The following is a 19,056-nucleotide window of genomic DNA, read 5'->3' as shown; positions in this document are numbered from 1 at the left end:
ACAATTATGATTAACAGCTTGATAATCTAACTCCGTCAAGAATAAATGCAATACAAAGAACGGCATTCACCCAAGACAGTAGCATCTATCATCTACTTCAAACCCACCAATCAGCCAGTGTATAGACTTCCTAAAGCACTTACCATTACTAATACTGTTTACCTACACCCCCCCACACACACACAAACAATACACACACACACACACGTCCTCCTACATACTACGCATTTTAGAGTACTACACACATGCTCACACAGGCAGATGAGTTCAGTTTAGTACACATTATCATCATCATTATTGTCAAGAGGATTAGGCAACTAAAGAGGCCCAGAGTTCAAAGTTCACTTGAGTATAGACTGGACAATCTGGTTCATACAGGTTCACAATGACCTCAATGTCAATGATTCTTCATTTTCCTTCTCTGCCATTGTATCCTCTTCTTCCTTCTCAGACATAATCCACTGGTTAGCCAATGGGGTGACCTGGATCAGACCAGAATGGGAGTTTGTGTGGCATAAGTGTGTGTGCCCTTCTCCGGTGTGTTGGTATGATAATTGTGAGCATGTGAGTGCTGATTATTAGTGTGTGCTTGTTTGAGATCACTGAACCTGTGTATTGGCATGTTGGCTTGATTACCATGTGTGTGTCCAAGCTTATCATGAGTGTGAACGTGTTTGGTCTTTTCCTGTGTGGGTGTGCGCTCATCTTGAATGTGTGTGACCTGATCTTCTGTGTATGTGAGCCCCTCCTGAACATGAGTATGTGTGATCACATCTTGTTCTTCATGTATGACTATGTTCTGCTCTTCAATGTGTGCATGATCTTCATGAATGTGTATCATCTCCTCTTGTATATGTGTATGATCCTCACGAGCGTTCTGTTCTTGTGTGTGTGTGTTTGTGATGAACTGAATCCAGCTCCTAAACCTGCTAACTCGGGTGTAGAGCGCCGGAGACAAGGTGTCACTACACCCATATCCCCCGACAACGACCCCTGTGAGCACCCACCGACCCCCTTCACCCTGGCACACCAGTCCACCTCCGGAGTTACCCTGACAACCATCACCATGGAAACGGCTTGTGTCTGGGGGGCTTCCGGCACACAGTGTGCCATGGCTTGAGTACCCATCACCATAACGCTTCTTACATTGCCACGATGACAAGAGGGGCACCCAGGACTGCAATACTGCATCTGAGAGGGGGGAGGATGGAGATATAAAACAGAGGGAAAGACAAAAATGAATAATGGAGACATAAGTAAACAGAGAACAGAAAGATAGGAAGTGTGACAAACAGAAAGGTGGGAAATAAATTATGCAGTAGGAGGAAAAAACAGGTGAACCAGGAGTAAGTAAATAAATCACCTGTTGCTAAGCTAAAAAAAAGTAATGGATAGTATAGTAGAGGAGATGGAGGTTGGGGTATACTGTACCTGGCCCTGCCCAGCCTGTGGTAACTGTTGTGATGCAGGAGGATGGAGTCTTTCCCCCCACATTGTCAGGGGTGGGGAGGCAGGCTGCGTTAGTGTGGGGGTCAAAGCTTAGACAATGGGTCTTGGTGCTGGGCAGCTTCAGTAGGGCCAGGTCATGACCCCCACTCTCACTTTTGAACTTCCTGTGGACCACCACTTTTTCTGGGGTGACAATTTGCTCAGAATTCCCAATATGCACCACATACCTGGAAGGCTCACTGCCAAACCTGGGGGAAGGGAAAATGAGGATAAGAGGAAAGGGAGAGGATGTAAGAGGGGAGGAGAGGAGCGAAGAGAAGAGAAGAGAAGAGAAGAGGAGAGTCTTACTTGTTGAAGCAGTGTGCAGAGGTGAGTGCCCAGCAGGGACTGATCAGAGTGCCGCTACAAAGAGGATGGCCATCTTGTCCTTCAGACTGAAGCCACACAGATACCTGCCAAGGCATTGAGTTCCTAGAGGGAGGGAGAGATAGAAAGAGGAAAGGGGGTGGCGGGAAAAAGGAGAAGGGAGAGCAATGGAGGGATAGGGAAGGAAGAGTGTGGGTGAGAGCAAATTTTAGATGACGATGTCATGTCATGTAAAAACATAATAAACAGAGGTGAAGATACAGATGTTACAGAAATTACAATGTACAGAAATCTTGAAGAACACATGGGTTACTCGAATGTGTAGTCTAATTCCAGGTGTACTAGCTATGTCAGTGGTTCCCACAAGATTGGAGTGTAGAGGTCCGAAAGGTTTAGTTTACATTGTATGTGTTCTGTGATAGGCTAACATTCATTAGCTAAGATTTTGTTGATATGAGTCAGCTTAGCTAGCTAACTAGCTAGTTAGCTAGCCATACCAGAGCCTAAAGAAAATACATGAATTGCTAGGAGCTAATGGCTGGATTGATATCATTAGGCCTACATTGTTATATTCACGTGCCCTACAGAATGACCCTCTCACATTTTAATAAATAATTTTAGAACTCTTATGTTTTCTTTTTTGTCTCCCGCTTCTTCAAAGAGTTTATTACGACATTAGAGCAGAGTGACGACTGCATCTAATCAACACCGTGCCATAACCGGAAGTCCATCAGTGTCATTATCATCATATTTCTGTAGCAAATGATACAACTTGTCACACACTAACCTGAGTGTATTTGCTCCTTCTCTTTCTTTTTCCTTCTCGCTCTTCTCCTCCACGACCTTCCTAAGCCCACAGGTGAGTTCACCTGGCCTAGCCATGCCCTCTGAGGCCTCAGGGTCAGAGTCACATCTCACCCCCGCATCCTCCCTCCGAGTGCAGCCCTGCAGACTCTGGCCCAGAGACGGACACTCCCCAAGGAAGTCTTCCTTCCCTGTGCACCTCACCTGGTCCAGGTGGACTGGACCCTTCCCCTGACCGAACCCAACCTGGGCCACTGCTTGGCCACTGTAGGAGGGAGAGAGAGAGGGAGGTATGGAGGAGGATAAGTGGATATAGGAGAGGGATTATGCAGAGAAAATATGGTCAATGAAAAAAAAAAAAGAAGTTCTTTCTCACTCCCAAATGCAACAAACAACACTCACCTTTATACGAACGTACAAAACACACACACACACAGACACACACACACATTCTCTCTCACCTGTAGCCCAGCTGCCTACACACCACGGCCGCATTGAGGTCATTCCAACCAGAGTCACAGATACTCCCCCAGGCTCCATGGAGATACACCTCTACACGTCCCTCCATACGACTACCGCCACCTATGAGACGCAGCAGGGGACCTGCAATGCACGTGCGAACACCCCCCCCCCACACACACATGTCAAGTCAACTTTATTTGTATAGCACATTTCAGACATACAGTAAATGCAACACAATGCACTTGACAATAAAATAAAAACGAGATAAAGGGGTAGTGTGCTATTTTGGACATGTAGCCCTATTTGAAACTTAGAGACCATAATTTCACTAATAACTTAGAGACCATAATTTCCAGTATTGAGCTAGATGCAGTTTTTATGCACACTCTCAATGGGCTACAATGGAAGTCAATGGGGCATATGCAAATGCATTGAAAAACTATGATGAATGTGCTTTTCTGAGATGGGAACCACAGGGTGTAATCTTACCAGGCTCAGTATGCTCTCCTGTGAAATGTATACACACAGAGTGAAGCACATCCTACATTTTCAGAGGTGCAGACTAAAGGAACATCAACTGTGAAAAATAAGAAAGTCGCACACTCAAATTTTCTCCTCTATTGTGATTTTAATGGACTAACGTTTTTGCAGAAGCCTTTGTCAGAATGTTTCCCAAAATAAAGGTGTGGCCCTTTTATAGGGCTAATTAATGACAGGTGAGGTAGCAATAGGTTACAATTAATCATGAATTAATAACTTAATGAATCAATTACAAAAATACACATTCAAAGAGTTTAGAAAAATTTAGAAAATATCGACATTGAAAAAATTGTTAAAGTTTCAGCTTCCCTAAGGTTCTCTGGCAGGCTATTCCAAAGGCTCACTAAAAGCTGCCACTCCGTGTGTCTTGGTTCTAGGCTCTGGGATAGTTCAAAGACCAGTACCAGAGGACCTGAGGGATCAACGGGTTCATACCTTAGAAGCATCTGTATTGAGGTGCACACATTGATTTAAAGAACAATAAAGTAATCTTAAATTATACAACAGCTAGTTCTAACCACGCATTGTGATTGGCCAAGGGAGCCATGCCTATGCCACAGCACAGCTGTGCCAATAACCACAATAAAGCACTCCCTCTTGCGTGTTATTGCTTAAATAAAACACACATGCGCATACCCCCCCCGCCTTCCACACACACACACACACACACACGCAAACACACACACGCACACACACACACACCGGAAAAAGGTATGTACAGTACGTGTACGCTCCACAATTTTGACTTAAAAAAAAAAAAAAAAAAGATTAAAATAAGCAGTCAGTCTGAAGACTTTTTAGTGTGTGTGTGTCTATGAATATGTTTGAGTGTGCAGTGAATATTGTCTATGGATATGATTGTGTTACAGGAAAGGTAATGTATAGTGACGAAAGTTAATGTCAGCTGTAGTCTCTCTCTCATTCTACTAGTAATAGTCTGGTGGAAGGTACATGTCAAGAGGACCACAGGACCACTGGGACACTCACACAGCCAGCAAGGCTCCATTCACTCTTCTGTCAATACATGACATTGAAGCCCTCTGTGAGCACACCAAAACCCAAACACACACGTGCATGCATGCACACACACACACACACACACACACACACACACACACACACACACACACACACACACACACACAGGTAGAGGAAAATACACATGCATTCACACAGACTCACAGACACAGAAATCCAGCACAGTCACACACACACACACACACACAGTTTAAAGACATACACGCAGACACATACAGGCAAATATGCATATACACGGTCACACACTAAACACACGCTATTTCTATCTCTCAGTCTGTACCTGTGGCAGGTGCAACAGCTGGCACCTCATTGGTCTCTTGGCTGGCCCGACTCCTGCAGCGCACACCCACATCCTCACTGTGGGAGCAGTCATTCTTCCCCCAGATGCCATGGTGACAGTCCAACAGGGATGACTCTGACCCCTCGCAACGGACATCGTCCAAGAGGATGAGACCAGTCCCCTCACCAAAGGTTCCATCTACCACCACCTCAGCATACCCCCTACAGGAAAAAGGTGGAATAGCACAGAACATAGTCACCCCTCATGCTATGTTACAGAGAATAATAACTCACTTAAACCTAATTCCTATGTAGCATAGTTTCCTACAACCTAGGGTTGGAATATTTTCTCAATTGACCAATGAGAGAAATATTCCTTTTCATGCGAACATTAACTCTCTTTCTCTCCCGTTTACGACCACAGAGAATGTGGCACTTCACAAAGAAGGGCTAAGGGCCCAAAAAACACCTCACATCCTGACCCCATTTGAAAGTTAACTTTTTTGAGCAGTCAGTGAATGGAGTGACCTTATCCAGTTCTATTAATACATCCATGACTGTCCCCGACTGGCTCTGACCTGAGGGGGCGGAGTCTCGCCACCACACCCCTGTCCATGCCACGGACCCCACAATTCAGCCCCTGAGTGGGCTAGAGACACACGGTCTTCACTGGAGGGTGCATGGAGATTGCCTGGTCCGTAGTAGTACTAGCAGTAGCTGTTACATACAGCTGCAGCAGCTATCCCACCTTACATTTTCTCCAGGAAATGTACTTTCTAGTTATTATTATTATTATTATTATTGGGGGGGTGAAAAGTTTGTGCAGTGGAGAGATTATTTTTTGGGAATTAGCTGTTGGATTGTATTCAGACATAACGTAGGCTAGTTGCTCTGCTACTAGTGCAGTGGTGCTCGTGGTTGCTGTAAGTAAACTGTAAACAAAGGAGTGTAACAGTAACAATGGCAACCACGGCCCAGAATGCAATGCGCCATCAGGTAGGTTCCAAGACTCTATAAAGGTGGGCTCAAAGCCCCCCCTTCTCTCTCTTCTCTTGACTCTTCCCTCTGAACAATTTCCTGAAGCTGGTGTTAGCCGGGCCTTCCCCACCCTGATTGGGGGGGGCGGGGGGGCATGAAGCCTTCTCTCTACACACCAAGGACTCAATCAACTCAATTGTTGATTTCTGAATGTATAATGGAACTAACACGGTGATCTTCATATCTCCTGAGCCTGCCACATTCTGTTCACTCGTTGAATCAACAGATTCCCAAATCCAATCCTTAATATTCCTTTGTTCTGCCATATATCACCCACTTGTTGTTTCCTAGATAGAACCAAGGTTCCAAGAATTCTGAACCGAACCGGTTCACGAACCAGAGTTACTTTGGTGGAAAAGGGCTATGAGAAGGCTCTTGGAATTTATGCGTGTGAAGATGATTGGCCTGTGCAAATAGTGGGCTGTGCAATAGGGTGAAGGGCCTGCATTACCGGAAATTGTCCTCCAAACAAACTGGAGTAGAGAATCAAAACAAAACATTCACTGCCCCATGAGGAAGGACTGCCCTAAAGGGATTTGTTCTGCAATGCAGGTTTTTTTCTATCTCTCAAAGTGTTTCCACCCACTTGAAATGGAAAGGACGAATGTCTTCAGTCTCTAGTTGAGCTCAGTATTTAGAGACTGACTCGTGAGTCTACCCTTACTACTGTATAAGATCTATATAGTAGATATAGATAGTATGGAGTGTGGAGTAAAATGAAGCCAGTAGGGTGGCCCACCTGTATCCCAGCTGTCGACAGACCACCTGTGCATGCTGGTGGGTCCAGTGGTGATCACACACGGTCCCCCAGTCACCTGAATGGAACACCTCAACACGACCCTCCCAAGGATTGTCTCCCCCGACAAGACGCAGCACACCATCTGAAACACATCCACCCACACACAAACAAATGTATATGTTAAACATATATACCATCAATCTGGAAAGTCTGCACACCCCTTTCACCTTCTCCACGTTTTATTACATTACACTTATTCTACAATAGATTGAGTTCATTTTTTGTCTCAATATAAACCATAATGACAAAATGAAAACAGATTTTTAGATCTTTGCGCTAATTTATTAAAAATAAAAATGTAAAATATCATATGTACACAAATGTGCACACTCTTTGATATGACACACAAAAGTGAGTTGAGGTTCATTTTGTTTCCACTGATACTGCTTGAGATGTTTATACTTTATTTGGGTTCACTTGGGGTAAATTAAATTGATTGGACGTGATTGGGCATTGCCAACACCTGCATAAGGTACCACAGTTGAAAGTCCAGGTCAGAGCAAACTCCAAGCCATGGGGTCAAAGGAATTATCTGCAGACCACAGGCACAGGATTGTGTCAAGGCATAGATCTGGAGAAGGGTACGGAAGAATTTCTACAGCTTTACAGGTCTAAGAGAGCACAGTGGCCACCATCATTCATAAATGGAACAAGTTTGGAACCACCGAGACTCTTCCTAGACCTGGCCACCCGGCCAAACTGAGCAATTGGGGAACACACGCCTTGGCCAGGGAGGTGAGCAGGAACCCGAGGGTCACTGACAGAGCTCCAGCATATCCTTGTAGAGATAAAGTTAAAGGCCCAATGATTGTCAAACACCTGAGTGTGTGTGAAATTTGTTCTCTGCATTTGACCCATCCCCTGGGGGAGCGGTGAGCAGCAGCGCTCGGGAATCATTTGGAGATGTAGCCCCCAAATTCCAACCCTTGATGCAAAGCAGGGAGGCAATGGGTACCATTTTTATAGTCTTTGGTATGACTTGATAATTGACAGTCTAGAAGGATGGAACTTTATGTACGGTATATGCGGTTTCCTGCGGCATCGCTTTGGCACGTGTACTTCCTGCTTCGGCTATCGAGAGCTTGCACCGATGCAGGCTCGCTATTTAAGGGTTTGACAGTCCAGTCGCACTCCAAGCGCACTCCATGCTAATTGGTTTTGGACGGCCCTTAACATGGCGAAGCTCTGCATGAACGTGCAAACTGAGGGAGAGTGGATAGGGCGAGGGCTTAGGGGGTGGTTTGAGATTGGGTCCAAGTGTCACATCTGGAGGAAACCAGTCACTGCTCATCACCCGGCTAATACCATCCCTACAGTGAAGCATGGCCGTGGCAGCATCATGATGTGGGGACGTTTTCAGCAGTGGGAATGGGGCAAATAGGCCTCATGAAGGGAAAAGTGAATGCAGCTAAGTACACTGAGATCCTTGAAGAAAACCTGCTCCAGAAAACTCTGGACCTCAGACTGTGGCAAATGTTCACCTTGCAAAAGTACAATGACCCTAAGCACACAGCCAAGATAACAAAGAAGTGGCTTCTGGACAAGTCTGAATGTCCATGAGTGACCCAGCCAGAGCCCAGGCTTGAATCCAATTGAACATCTCTGGAGAGACATGAAAATGACTGTGCACCGACACCCATCCAACTTGATGGAGCTTGACAGGATCTGCAGAGAAGAATGCGAGAAACTGTCCAAAATAGGTGTGCCAAGCTTGTAGCATCATACCCAAGAAGGCTCGTGGCTGTAATTGCTGCCAAAGGTGCTTCAACAAAGTATTGAGTAAATGGTGTGAATACATATGTACATGTGATATTTCAGTGTTTTATTTTTAATACATTTCAAAAAACAAAAAACAACTTTTTTCACTTTGCCATAATGGGGTATTTTGTGTAGATTGATGAGAAAAAATATGATGATCCATGTTGGAATAAGGGTGTAACATTAAAATGTGGAAAAAGTGAGGGGGTGTGCAGACTTTCTGGTTTGACTGTGTATATATATATACACGCACACAGTCAAGCTATATATATATATAACATCTTTATTTGCCACACAGTGAGAACGCACACATCACACGGTGTAGGCGGCAATGCCGAGACGCACATAAATGGCTGGAGCGTCCACCGATTAAATTTTTCTCCTGCTCGTAACCCATCCCATCATCCTTCCCCCAAGGGCAGCTGAGAGCAGACAGTAGGCAGCGTGCACCTGGGAGCCAACCAAGTGCTCCTGTCTGTCTTTGCCAGGGATGGACAGCGTTAGCGATCGTTTTACATAATTATTGGTTTCTTTTATAGGGGAAACCCTTGCAAACCGTGGAGAACATGCAAACTCCACACAGAAAAGCCCAGAGATCTTCTTGCTGTGAGGTGACAGTACTAGATACTGCGCCACCGTGCTGCATGTGAGCAATTTCGGGGTTCAGTCTCTGACTCAAATATACTGTATATATGCAGATACTGTATATCTTACATAAATGTAGAAATGCATTTACTTTACACCCCCTAGATGCTTGGTCAGTGTGTGCGTGTACTTATGTGTACGTATTTGTGCACTGTTATATTCTATCAAAGCTAAGGTGATTAGGTTATGGATGGTATGGATGTGCATGCGTGTGTACAGTATATTTACCTGTATAAGGGCTGCAGGAAACTCCTGCATCTTCCATATGGTCACAGTTGTGTTGCTCCCAGTCACCATGATCGCACTGGTCGAGGAACAGCTCATTGCCTGTACACTTCACAGCATCCAATAGGATTGGCCCAGAACCCTGCCCAAAGTGAGCCCATGACCAGGACTTTGCCACACCACTAAACACACACACACACACACACACACACACCTGTGAGTCTAATCGTCAAAACAACATAGCAGATGCTCCTAGTAGCTGAGTTAAAACACCACATGATATATATTATTTCCCATCATCTCATCACACACACACGTGCGGGTACAAACTCACTCACGCAGGAACGCACACAGATGCAAAGTGCTTTCTCAGTCCATTAGGAGATGCATTGCAAACTAAACAGTGAATGCATAAATTGGATTCCCTCCATATATTTAATGTTTAAACACACACACACAGGTCTCTGTTGCTGTGGGGGACTTACTCTACATACCGATTGTGAAACAACGAAAAATACATCTTTCCTTCAATATATTTCTGTCCAACATAGGCCTATTGCAATAGATAGCATTGCAATAGAGGACGCTAGGGCTCTGCCTACTTTGGTGAAAAGTGAAAGCCTCCTCGAATCTGATGCTTAAAGGGCGATTAATTTATTGCCCAAACGCAGGGTCAGTGGTGGTGAAGTAGGGACTGACGTTGCTGACAACCATGAACGTGGGTAAGACACAGGATTTCAGCTGTCCCCAAATTCAGATCTCTTCTCACTCATGTTCGCTAGCTGCCTGGCTAACCAACTTGTATCTAACAAAAGTCTTGCAAAATGTGAGAAGTGAGGCTGTGTTTTGCAGTCAGAGTGATGCTGTTAGCAAGAGCGAGCAGCTTACTGGGATTTTGGCTAGCAAGGTAATGAGTTAAGCTTGATCTACAGCTAGCTAGCAGGCATTGTTGCTAGGCTACATTGGCAAATGATGACATTCACTTAGCCAATGCAAGATTAGTGAAAAGAATATGGATGCCATAATGAGGCTCTTATTCCAGTGTGCCATAAGATAGGTGGTGTAGCAAAAATGTGGCATGGAAAAAAAGAGCCTCATCATTGCGCTCTATGATTGCTATATAAGTCCTACAGTAAGCTTAAACTAAATTAAACTTAAATTAAACTACTGACATAACTTCATGGACATGGGGTAAATTATTATGAAAAGGTTATGAAAATAAATTGGTAAATATGGATGGGAACCCTGCCTGACCCTGCCTTTATATAGAGTTGAAGATAGTTGTTAGTGTTTTTTGCCTGAACTGAATGTTGTCTTTTCCCTTTATTTCCTTCTCAGAGTGCACCAGAAAGATTTGTTTACATGTTAAAATCACCCCAAAAAATCTTCTGAGGGGTAATGCTCCCAGACCCACCAACAGGGGTTTGGTTTACAAACGTTCAGCCCTCCCTACAATATTTTTCACCAGCCGCCACTGGCCTACTGTAATTTTGATTGTTTTTATATATAATATTTTTTCAGTCTTGTTTAGATAAAAATCCCCCCTGCAAGAGACTTGTCCAAGATTGCAGCTAACACCAACATTAACAACACAATTTGTGAGACTGTGCAGCCACTCACCCGAAGCCCAGCTGTCTGCAGACCACCTCTGCATCTCTGTCGTCCCATTGGTCATCACAGATGGAGCCCCACCTACCTTCATGGAACACCTCGACACGCCCCTCAAAGTCCTCCTCTCCTCCAACCAAGCGTAGAGGAGGGCCACTGCCTGAGGGGGTAAATAACATCCATTGCCAGGAGAGGGGGGGGGGGTTGTGGAAGTGTCAGATACAGTGTGAGCATGAACTATATCTCTCATTATATCTAGCTCCAATTATTCCTTTTTTCTTTCTCCTTTTGTTATTTCTCTTGCCACATGCTCTCCCACCTCCTCTCCCTGTTATTTTCCTTCCCTCTGTCTCTCCCTTCCTCTCTCTGTCGCTCAGGTGATTCTGCAGATTATATTCATCTGTCTGGTCGTGTTGTCATGACACAGCAGAAAGTTGTAAGGTCCCACTGACCTTCTGGTGGTGTGCACACCACTGCTGCCTCGTTTCCATGGCTACAATCACCAGTGATGAACGTCCTGACCCTGCACTGACTCAGGGAGGTCTCATCACCGCGGCAACCCAAACGCTCGTAGTGAAAGAGACTGGAGCTTAAGCCAAATCTGGAAGGCTGCAATGCCGTGCCGATCTCGCTGAAGATAGAATGACAGGGTTACACACACAGGGTTACACACACACACACACACACACTCACACAAATAAAGACACATGCACACACACACACACACAAAGAATGACAGGGTTGTACACACACACACACACACACACACACACAAACACACACACACAAACACAACCAACAACATACATTCAAACAGTCAAAGATAAAATCTTTTACCCTAGCCCCAGCTGTCTGCAGATTACACTGGCATCCCTGTCTGTCCAATGAGAGTCACACACTGCTCCCCATTGGCCATTAAGATACACCTCCACACGTCCACTCCCAGAGGAAGACCCGCCCACCAGCCGTGCTGCACCTGACAAATAGACAGGAACAGTAGCCAACAAAAATGAAAAAGGAAATTCAGTAATACTGCAGTATGTGGCAGCACTGGAGGGAAGGCAGCATATTGTAGCATAGGTGTATTTATTTGATGGTAGTTGCTTGCTCAGTCTGTAGCTTTAGGCCTTGGTCATATTTATGAACTTCAACAAACCTTTTGATATTGTTATCAATAGGGAGTGGTGATAAAGGCAGCCGCCTCAGCAAAATAGAGTTTGTTTTGTTGCCATTTTTGAAAATAGTTTATTTTGTCCAGTGCTTGACATTAATACAAAAGTATGCGTCCACCATTACATTTTCTACAAAAAGTGCTTAATTTGACCATGGCCTACGCTTACATTTGCTCAAATATTCAAGTCTACCTTGGTGGCAGTCACAGTAGGCCCAACCGATGGCCCCAGAGTGCTGTCTAAAGAAGCACCAGGGGTTGGACTCGCGGTCTGGGTTCCTGCAGTAGCTATGGTCCCCCAGCCCTCGCCCCGGATACTGCAGCACGTAGTCTGGGAACTCAGTCCACCTCAGACAGGGAGCACCAGAGTCTGTCTGAGATACGGTGCCATTATAGTAGCCCAGTTCCGTGAAGCCCTCAGAACAGGAGAGAGGGCCTGGAGTGGCATGGAGAGAAACAGAGATGGAACAACATCAGGACAAGGCAACACAAATGTGGACAAAGACAAAACGTAGATGGTAGCAATGCCAGTGAGAACGACGTTATCAACGGGAGTTGCATGAAATGTAATCATGATTCAAGTTCTGACTGCACATGAGGGAGCCACGCCATGTAGTGAAGGCGAATTGGGATGCCGGGAAATTTCAACGACACAGCGGAAGAAGACACAAAAATGAAGTGAGCAAAGCGCAGTCCGGCGAGGGACGTTCTTATCAATTAATCGACTATTGTTTGTTAAAGTTAATAGTTAGTGATTAATGAAATTCCTTGAAATTTGCAACTCTAACAGCTATCAAGCTGTTTTTCTATCAGTATTAGAGTATGGTAACACTATCTATAGACATGCTTCCGTGACAACCTTGAAACACTTGGACTCACACCCGCCCAAAGATTTTTTTATGGGTGATAGATATGACTCTAACCTCTGTGTTTTTTATCATAAGGTGGGCTGGCCATCTCTTTCTCTAAGGTGTAACTATCACTGGTATTTGTTTATTTTCAAAGCCATTATTGGTAAACTTCCACCTTATATCTCATCTTTGTTGGACTGGAGCCTTGGCAGGTACCAGACCCGATCTAATAATCGGCTTGTTCTCAGGGTTCCTCGAGTGCATTCTGAACTTGGAAAGGCTGAGTCCCTTGCCGGTTATATACACTGCGCCGCTCATAATCTCAACCTAGCTCAACGACCCTGTTAAAAATGTCCCTTAGGTCAGACAATTTTTTGACACTGTAGAGGCATTATACAACTTTTTTTGGTCCCAGTATCAAGCGATAGGCTTTACTCAGGGAGTTCATAACACTGGAGAATAGAGGTATCACACTTCAGTGCCCATGTTCCACTCTCTGGTCCTCCCGCCACGCCAGACTTGTTGCCTTGAAGTACAGATATGGAGACATTATAAAAGCCCTTGACAAAATATCCCTTAGCTGTGAAAAGACAGAAGAGCAAATGCGCTCAAGAATGAAATCATCAAAAAATCCTTTATATTTTTGGTCAACATGCAGATAAAGATTCTTGAGTGTACAAACGCTGTCTCTCAACTACTGCAGGCAAAACACTTTGATATCCACAAAGCCTCTGCAAAATGCCATCAATGTTTTGACGGAGTACAGGGGGCAGTTTGAAGGGGCCAAGTCCAGTTCTCTTGATCTAGCTAGAAAACGGGGTAGTCAGACGCAGTTCGAAACCACAAGGACCCAAAAGGTTAAATGACACTGACGAACTGTGTGAAGACAGTTGCCTTTCAGACGCAGAAAGTAACTTTAGAGTGAATGTTTTTAACGCATGCCTAAACATAATCACTCACCAACTGGACCAGAGATTCACCAGCTTACATAGAACTGCAAGGCTATTCGAGGCAATTCACCCCAGCACACTGCAGAAAGCAACAGATGAGGAGATGGAGCAAGCTGCCCTACGACTGACTAAGCATTAGTCGCAATATAGGCCCCAGCTTCCCTGCCCAGCTGCTTTCCTTTAGAATCACCTTTAGGAACCAAACACAGAGACACCATTATGTCATGGATCTTTGTCAAATTCTGATCATAGACAATCCAGCTCTCACGTCTGCATTCACTGAAGTCTGCACTGCATTTCTGTTCCTTCTCTCCCTGTCACCGTCACCACTGCCGAGCGCTCATTCTCCAAACTGAAAATAATAAAAATGTATCTGAGGAGCACAATGGCACAAGAGAGACTGTCTGGATTGGCCATTATCAATTGAGAAAGAGCAAGCAAAGAAGTTGGATATTGGGCGCATAGTGGACGACTTTGTGGAGCACAAGGCCCGGAGAATGTCCTTCAAATAGGTGAGCAGCCTATAGTAGGCCTGCCCTACTTGAAACCTTGATTGCTCATTTGCTTGCTATTATTGATAATAACTAATAACTGGCTGCCAAGCCAAACGTTAATGTTGTTCCAACAGTGATGATAATTTAGAATGCTGGCTTATGGTGTTCGCAGTGTGGTAGGCTATTGAACTGTAGATGTGATTGCGACATGCCACCGTGTGTGTGTGTGTGCGTGCGCGTGTACACAGGCATGTAGTGTTCATTTCTGCACCAGGGCCTGGGAGTAACTTGTCACTGAGCAGTAGGCTTACAGTATATACCGTTATATTCAGTAGTAAGTTAGCTGTTAATTAACTGGCTAAACTTGCTAGTGCCACGGATAGCTAGCCATAATACCTATGTAGTAGCATACCTTAAGCTTATTTGGGTGAACAAGCTAACATCTGCTAAAAACTAACATTATTTTTACGGTTTAAAGTTAAAGTTTGATTTTGATTTTGAAAAGGGAAAAAACATATACTTCCTTCCTTCCAACCTCTCCAGGTTACGAGTGTCACGATTACAAGTACCCCAGGCACAACGTTTAACGATAGTGAGCTAAAACTCCACAAAACCAGCTTGAAAATTAAGAAAATGTTAAACTTTTTCATTGCCGTCAATGGAGCGCCACCATGAAAGTGTCGGAACTCTGTCAGAGCCTGTCCCGCGCTGCGACTGGCCAGTCAGCGTTTCGGGGGCGTGGCTTAGCAAAGGGTGAACTCAGCCAGTCAAAAGTTGTAATTCAAAACTCATTTGTTTTGAATCACAATGTTTGTTGTTTAATTTCATAAATTTTGCTATTTTACCCGCATATGACTGAGAGACTAATTACCTCATCCAAACCATTCTCCAATTCGAAGTTGGTAGCACCTGCTCTACTAAAGAAGCTCTGACAAAAGTGAACAGTTGGTCGGTCACAGAGTTGCGCTTTTCAAAATAAAAAAAATCTAATTCAAATGTACAGTTTTTTCCCTGTCCGTGCAAATTTTTGGTGGGACAAATTCTACAATAAAGAGTGGGACACGTCCCACCCATCCCCCACGGTTCCTACACCTATGTCGGCATGGCTGCGCCAAAGCCTCAGGGCTTTCTGTACCCATCCAAGTATCTCTGATATATTAAATATGAATATGATTTGGGTTTAAATAAAGCATTTAAAATGTGTGTGTGTTGATGGGTATTCGTTGCTGGCTCTAGCAGACAGAAATAAAGATGATGACTTAGCTGATTCCTGCCAGTGTGAAAGCTGAGCCCCACCCACACCAACACCAGACAGAGGAGATGGAGAGAATGGAGGCAGAAAGAGGATTGAAGAAAGGAGCATGTGACTTTGGCAGCCTACCTGAGCTCTGCACTTCATTTAAATAGCTGTCATCAGCCACCACCTGCGCAAGAGAGGATGACATGTAAGAGACCAGCACAGAATCTCTCTCTCAGTCTCTCTCTTTCTCACATACTATACACACACACACACACACACACACTATGAACAGTGGGAATAGAACATATTAACAAACTGGTTCAGATAACATCTGCTAAAGAGGGAATCAATCAAATTTAAAGCAATACATAGCGTTTTCTCTGGTTTTCTCAGAACTGCGCCCCCACAGGCTCTGCGAGTAAGTGCACTGTCGTACTGTTGTTAGGTTATCAGATTGTCTTTTTCTTTTTCTGGCTTCCTCCGTGATGTTTCGCTTCAGTTTTCTCACCTCCGCCATGAAATCATTGAGCTAAAAAACGCATGATATCCATAGACGCCGGAATAGTTAGCTACTACTGTGTTGCTTAAGCACAACGTTGCGCATGCGCACTTGGACTGAATGCTGCGTCCCGGGGGGCACGAGTTTTAAAAGGTAATAAATGTCAATGTATTATCTTTCTGAGTAGACTGTTTGGACGATTCAGCTTACTTTTAGTCAATCTAATTGGATAATTAGCACCAGACATGTTTGTAAAGGTCCAAATATCACGATGTATTGCTTTAAATGCCACTGATAGTACACAGGAAAACAGTAGACACACACAGAGACAGAAAGAGGACACAGAGAAGTCAAGGATGGTGCTGATGCTGAAGAACTAGACAATTTCAAATGGAATCTATCAGCATGCAGCATACTACAGAGTTTCAGAAATCAGGTCAGATCACGCAAATGGAGCCTTTGACAGAGGAGATGAGAAAGTCAGAGTTTATTAAAGCAATATCTTTCTCTCTCTCTCTCACACACACACACACACACACACACACACACACATACACACACACACACACACCTCCCCATCGCCTAGCCCAGACTAATCATATTACATATTACAGGATCTCTGCTACCTAACATACAGTAAGTGCTGATTTCGCCACTCATGTCCAACATACGGCCTGATTATCGCACTAATCAGATGTGACACTCTCACAGCTGAGACCAGCAAAGCCTTGTAAACTGATAGGACCACATCAGCACAGCATACAGTTAACATCTGTATACAGCCATCTCTATAGCGCAGATACAGTACACAGTCACCTGTACAGCACAGGTATTGTAGCCTATATGTACACAGTCACCTCTACAGCACAGGTCCAGTATGCAGTCATCTCTACAACACAGGTCCAGTACACAGTCACATCTACAACACAGATCCAGTACACAGTCACCTCTACAGCACAGGTCCAGTATGCAGTCATCTCTACAACACAGGTCCAGTACACAGTCACATCTACAACACAGATCCAGTACACAGTCATCTCTACAACACAGGTCCAGTACACAGTCACATCTACAACACAGATCCAGTACACAGTCACCTCTACAACACAGGTCCAGTACACAGTCACCTTTACAGCACAGGTCCAGTACACAGTCACATCTACAGCACAGGTCCAGTACACAGTCACATCTACAACACAGGTCCAGTACACAGTCACATCTACAGCACAGATCCAGTATCTGTAGCCTGCAGTTTCCTCTACAACACAGGTACAGTACCTCTACAGATACAGTATCTGTACACAGTCACCTGTACATGTACATGCAAAATATCTGTAGACAATCACCTCTACAACACAGACACATCTACAAGACAGGCATCTGTACAGTCACCTCTACAAACACTTCCCTTGTGTCTTTTAGCTCTCCAAATGCCCTCTGTCCTGTTTTGTCAGCTCTATCCTTTCTCACCTCTGTACAGGGTTCTACTGACCTGTCTCACCTCTATAAAGGGTTCTACTGATCAGCTCTATCCTGTCGCACCTCTATCCACGGTGCTATAGATCACTTGCACCATGTGTCCTGACTAGCATAACCCTAAACTACATATCAATTAATGTAGATGAATTACATTATTATTCCATACACCATTTAATACTCGCACAGCTGCTGGATCAAAAAAGAAGAAGAAATGAAATAACAATCAAACTGATGATCATGTCATTCAGGCACAATGGCATATTGTGGAAACACCCAACATAAAGCAATGCTATGTTTTAAGGTTATGAGGTGAATATAATGTGGGATGACCTACACATATCGTGCCTAATATCCGAGAATAGCACGACTTTGTGAATGCACATCATAAAACGCAGATTGTATGCATGTGCTGGGGTGTTTTTTGATTGAATTGCTAGGACAAAGGGTAACATGCTACCGGGGGCGAACGAGCAAACGACCAGTTCCTCTTATATAGCCCGCCATGGGGCAAGCGCGGCTGAGACCATTACCGCTTGTGTGTGACAAAGTGTAGCCTACGTGTTCGTTTATGTAGCCAACGCTCAATTAGACAATTAGAGGGGAAAACGATGCGACTGAGAAAACAAAGAATACGATAAGACTAATTTGCACGTTTCATAATATTAATAGGCTAGGTTAATCAAGACTGTGAGCAATATGCATTTTCATCCCTTTTCATCTTTGTGGAATATGCCTTGAATAGCATCACATTACAAACATTAAAATAAAAACTACCTTAGCTTAATGTTCTAGTAAAATGCCAGAAGCTGAAAGGATTTAATGTGCCCATTCTAACATTAAGGCTATGACCATAGAAGCGGACCGTCTGTATCAGGCAATTGGGTGCACCTTCACAATGAGCGCAATAATTAAACAAACCACATCACGTTGTCAGCTACAGTATAACAAGCATCTTCGGATAACATAGCCTACCTCTGCCAACACTGGTAACCAAAGGCAGCTGACGCCGATCACAAGCAATATTTCTTGGCCAGTTATATCCATCCTGCCCGGTGTAAACGTGTCATAGCCTGCGAACCTGCCCCACCTTTCCCATCTTCTGACTGTCACACGCTACCAGTGAAGTGGACTGTTAAATTCTCCACCCAGCTCCTTATAGGAACGGTGGACGTAGCCTACAAATGGGCGTTTGAAGCGCGGGAACCAATTAACAATATGGTTGCGGCACTAATTTAAGATAAGCTACACACACACACACACACGCAAAAACTTGGCGATTCTCTCTGTCTTTCTCTCTCTCTCTATCTCTGTCTGTCTGTCTGTCTGTCTGTCTGTCTGTCTGTCTGTCTGTCTCTCTCTCT

At 44.4% G+C, this 19,056-nt stretch overlaps 1 protein-coding gene across 1 annotated transcript; it reads right to left on the bottom strand.

Moving 5' to 3' along the window:
- Positions 1–309: 309 nt before the first annotated feature.
- Positions 310–18,739, bottom strand: LOC311323800 (neurotrypsin-like; the record flags this gene model as incomplete). The annotated part of the gene is made up of 15 exons (XM_084456097.1): positions 310–317; positions 871–1,191; positions 1,432–1,697; positions 1,798–1,920; positions 2,603–2,884; positions 3,081–3,222; positions 4,940–5,160; positions 6,716–6,857; positions 9,407–9,585; positions 11,024–11,167; positions 11,460–11,642; positions 11,849–11,987; positions 12,376–12,618; positions 15,859–15,901; positions 18,668–18,739. The coding sequence occupies 15 exons, from the start codon at positions 18,737–18,739 to the stop codon at positions 310–312; spliced, it is 2,508 nt and encodes an 835-aa protein (XP_084312223.1).
- Between the last annotated feature and the right edge of the window lie 317 nt (positions 18,740–19,056).

This window comes from Borostomias antarcticus (genome assembly GCF_949987555.1).
Source record: "Borostomias antarcticus genome assembly, chromosome: 22".
NCBI lineage: Eukaryota > Metazoa > Chordata > Actinopteri > Stomiiformes > Stomiidae > Borostomias > Borostomias antarcticus.
Note: the sequence above shows the minus strand (reverse complement) of the source record. Positions and strands in the feature narration are given on the sequence as shown.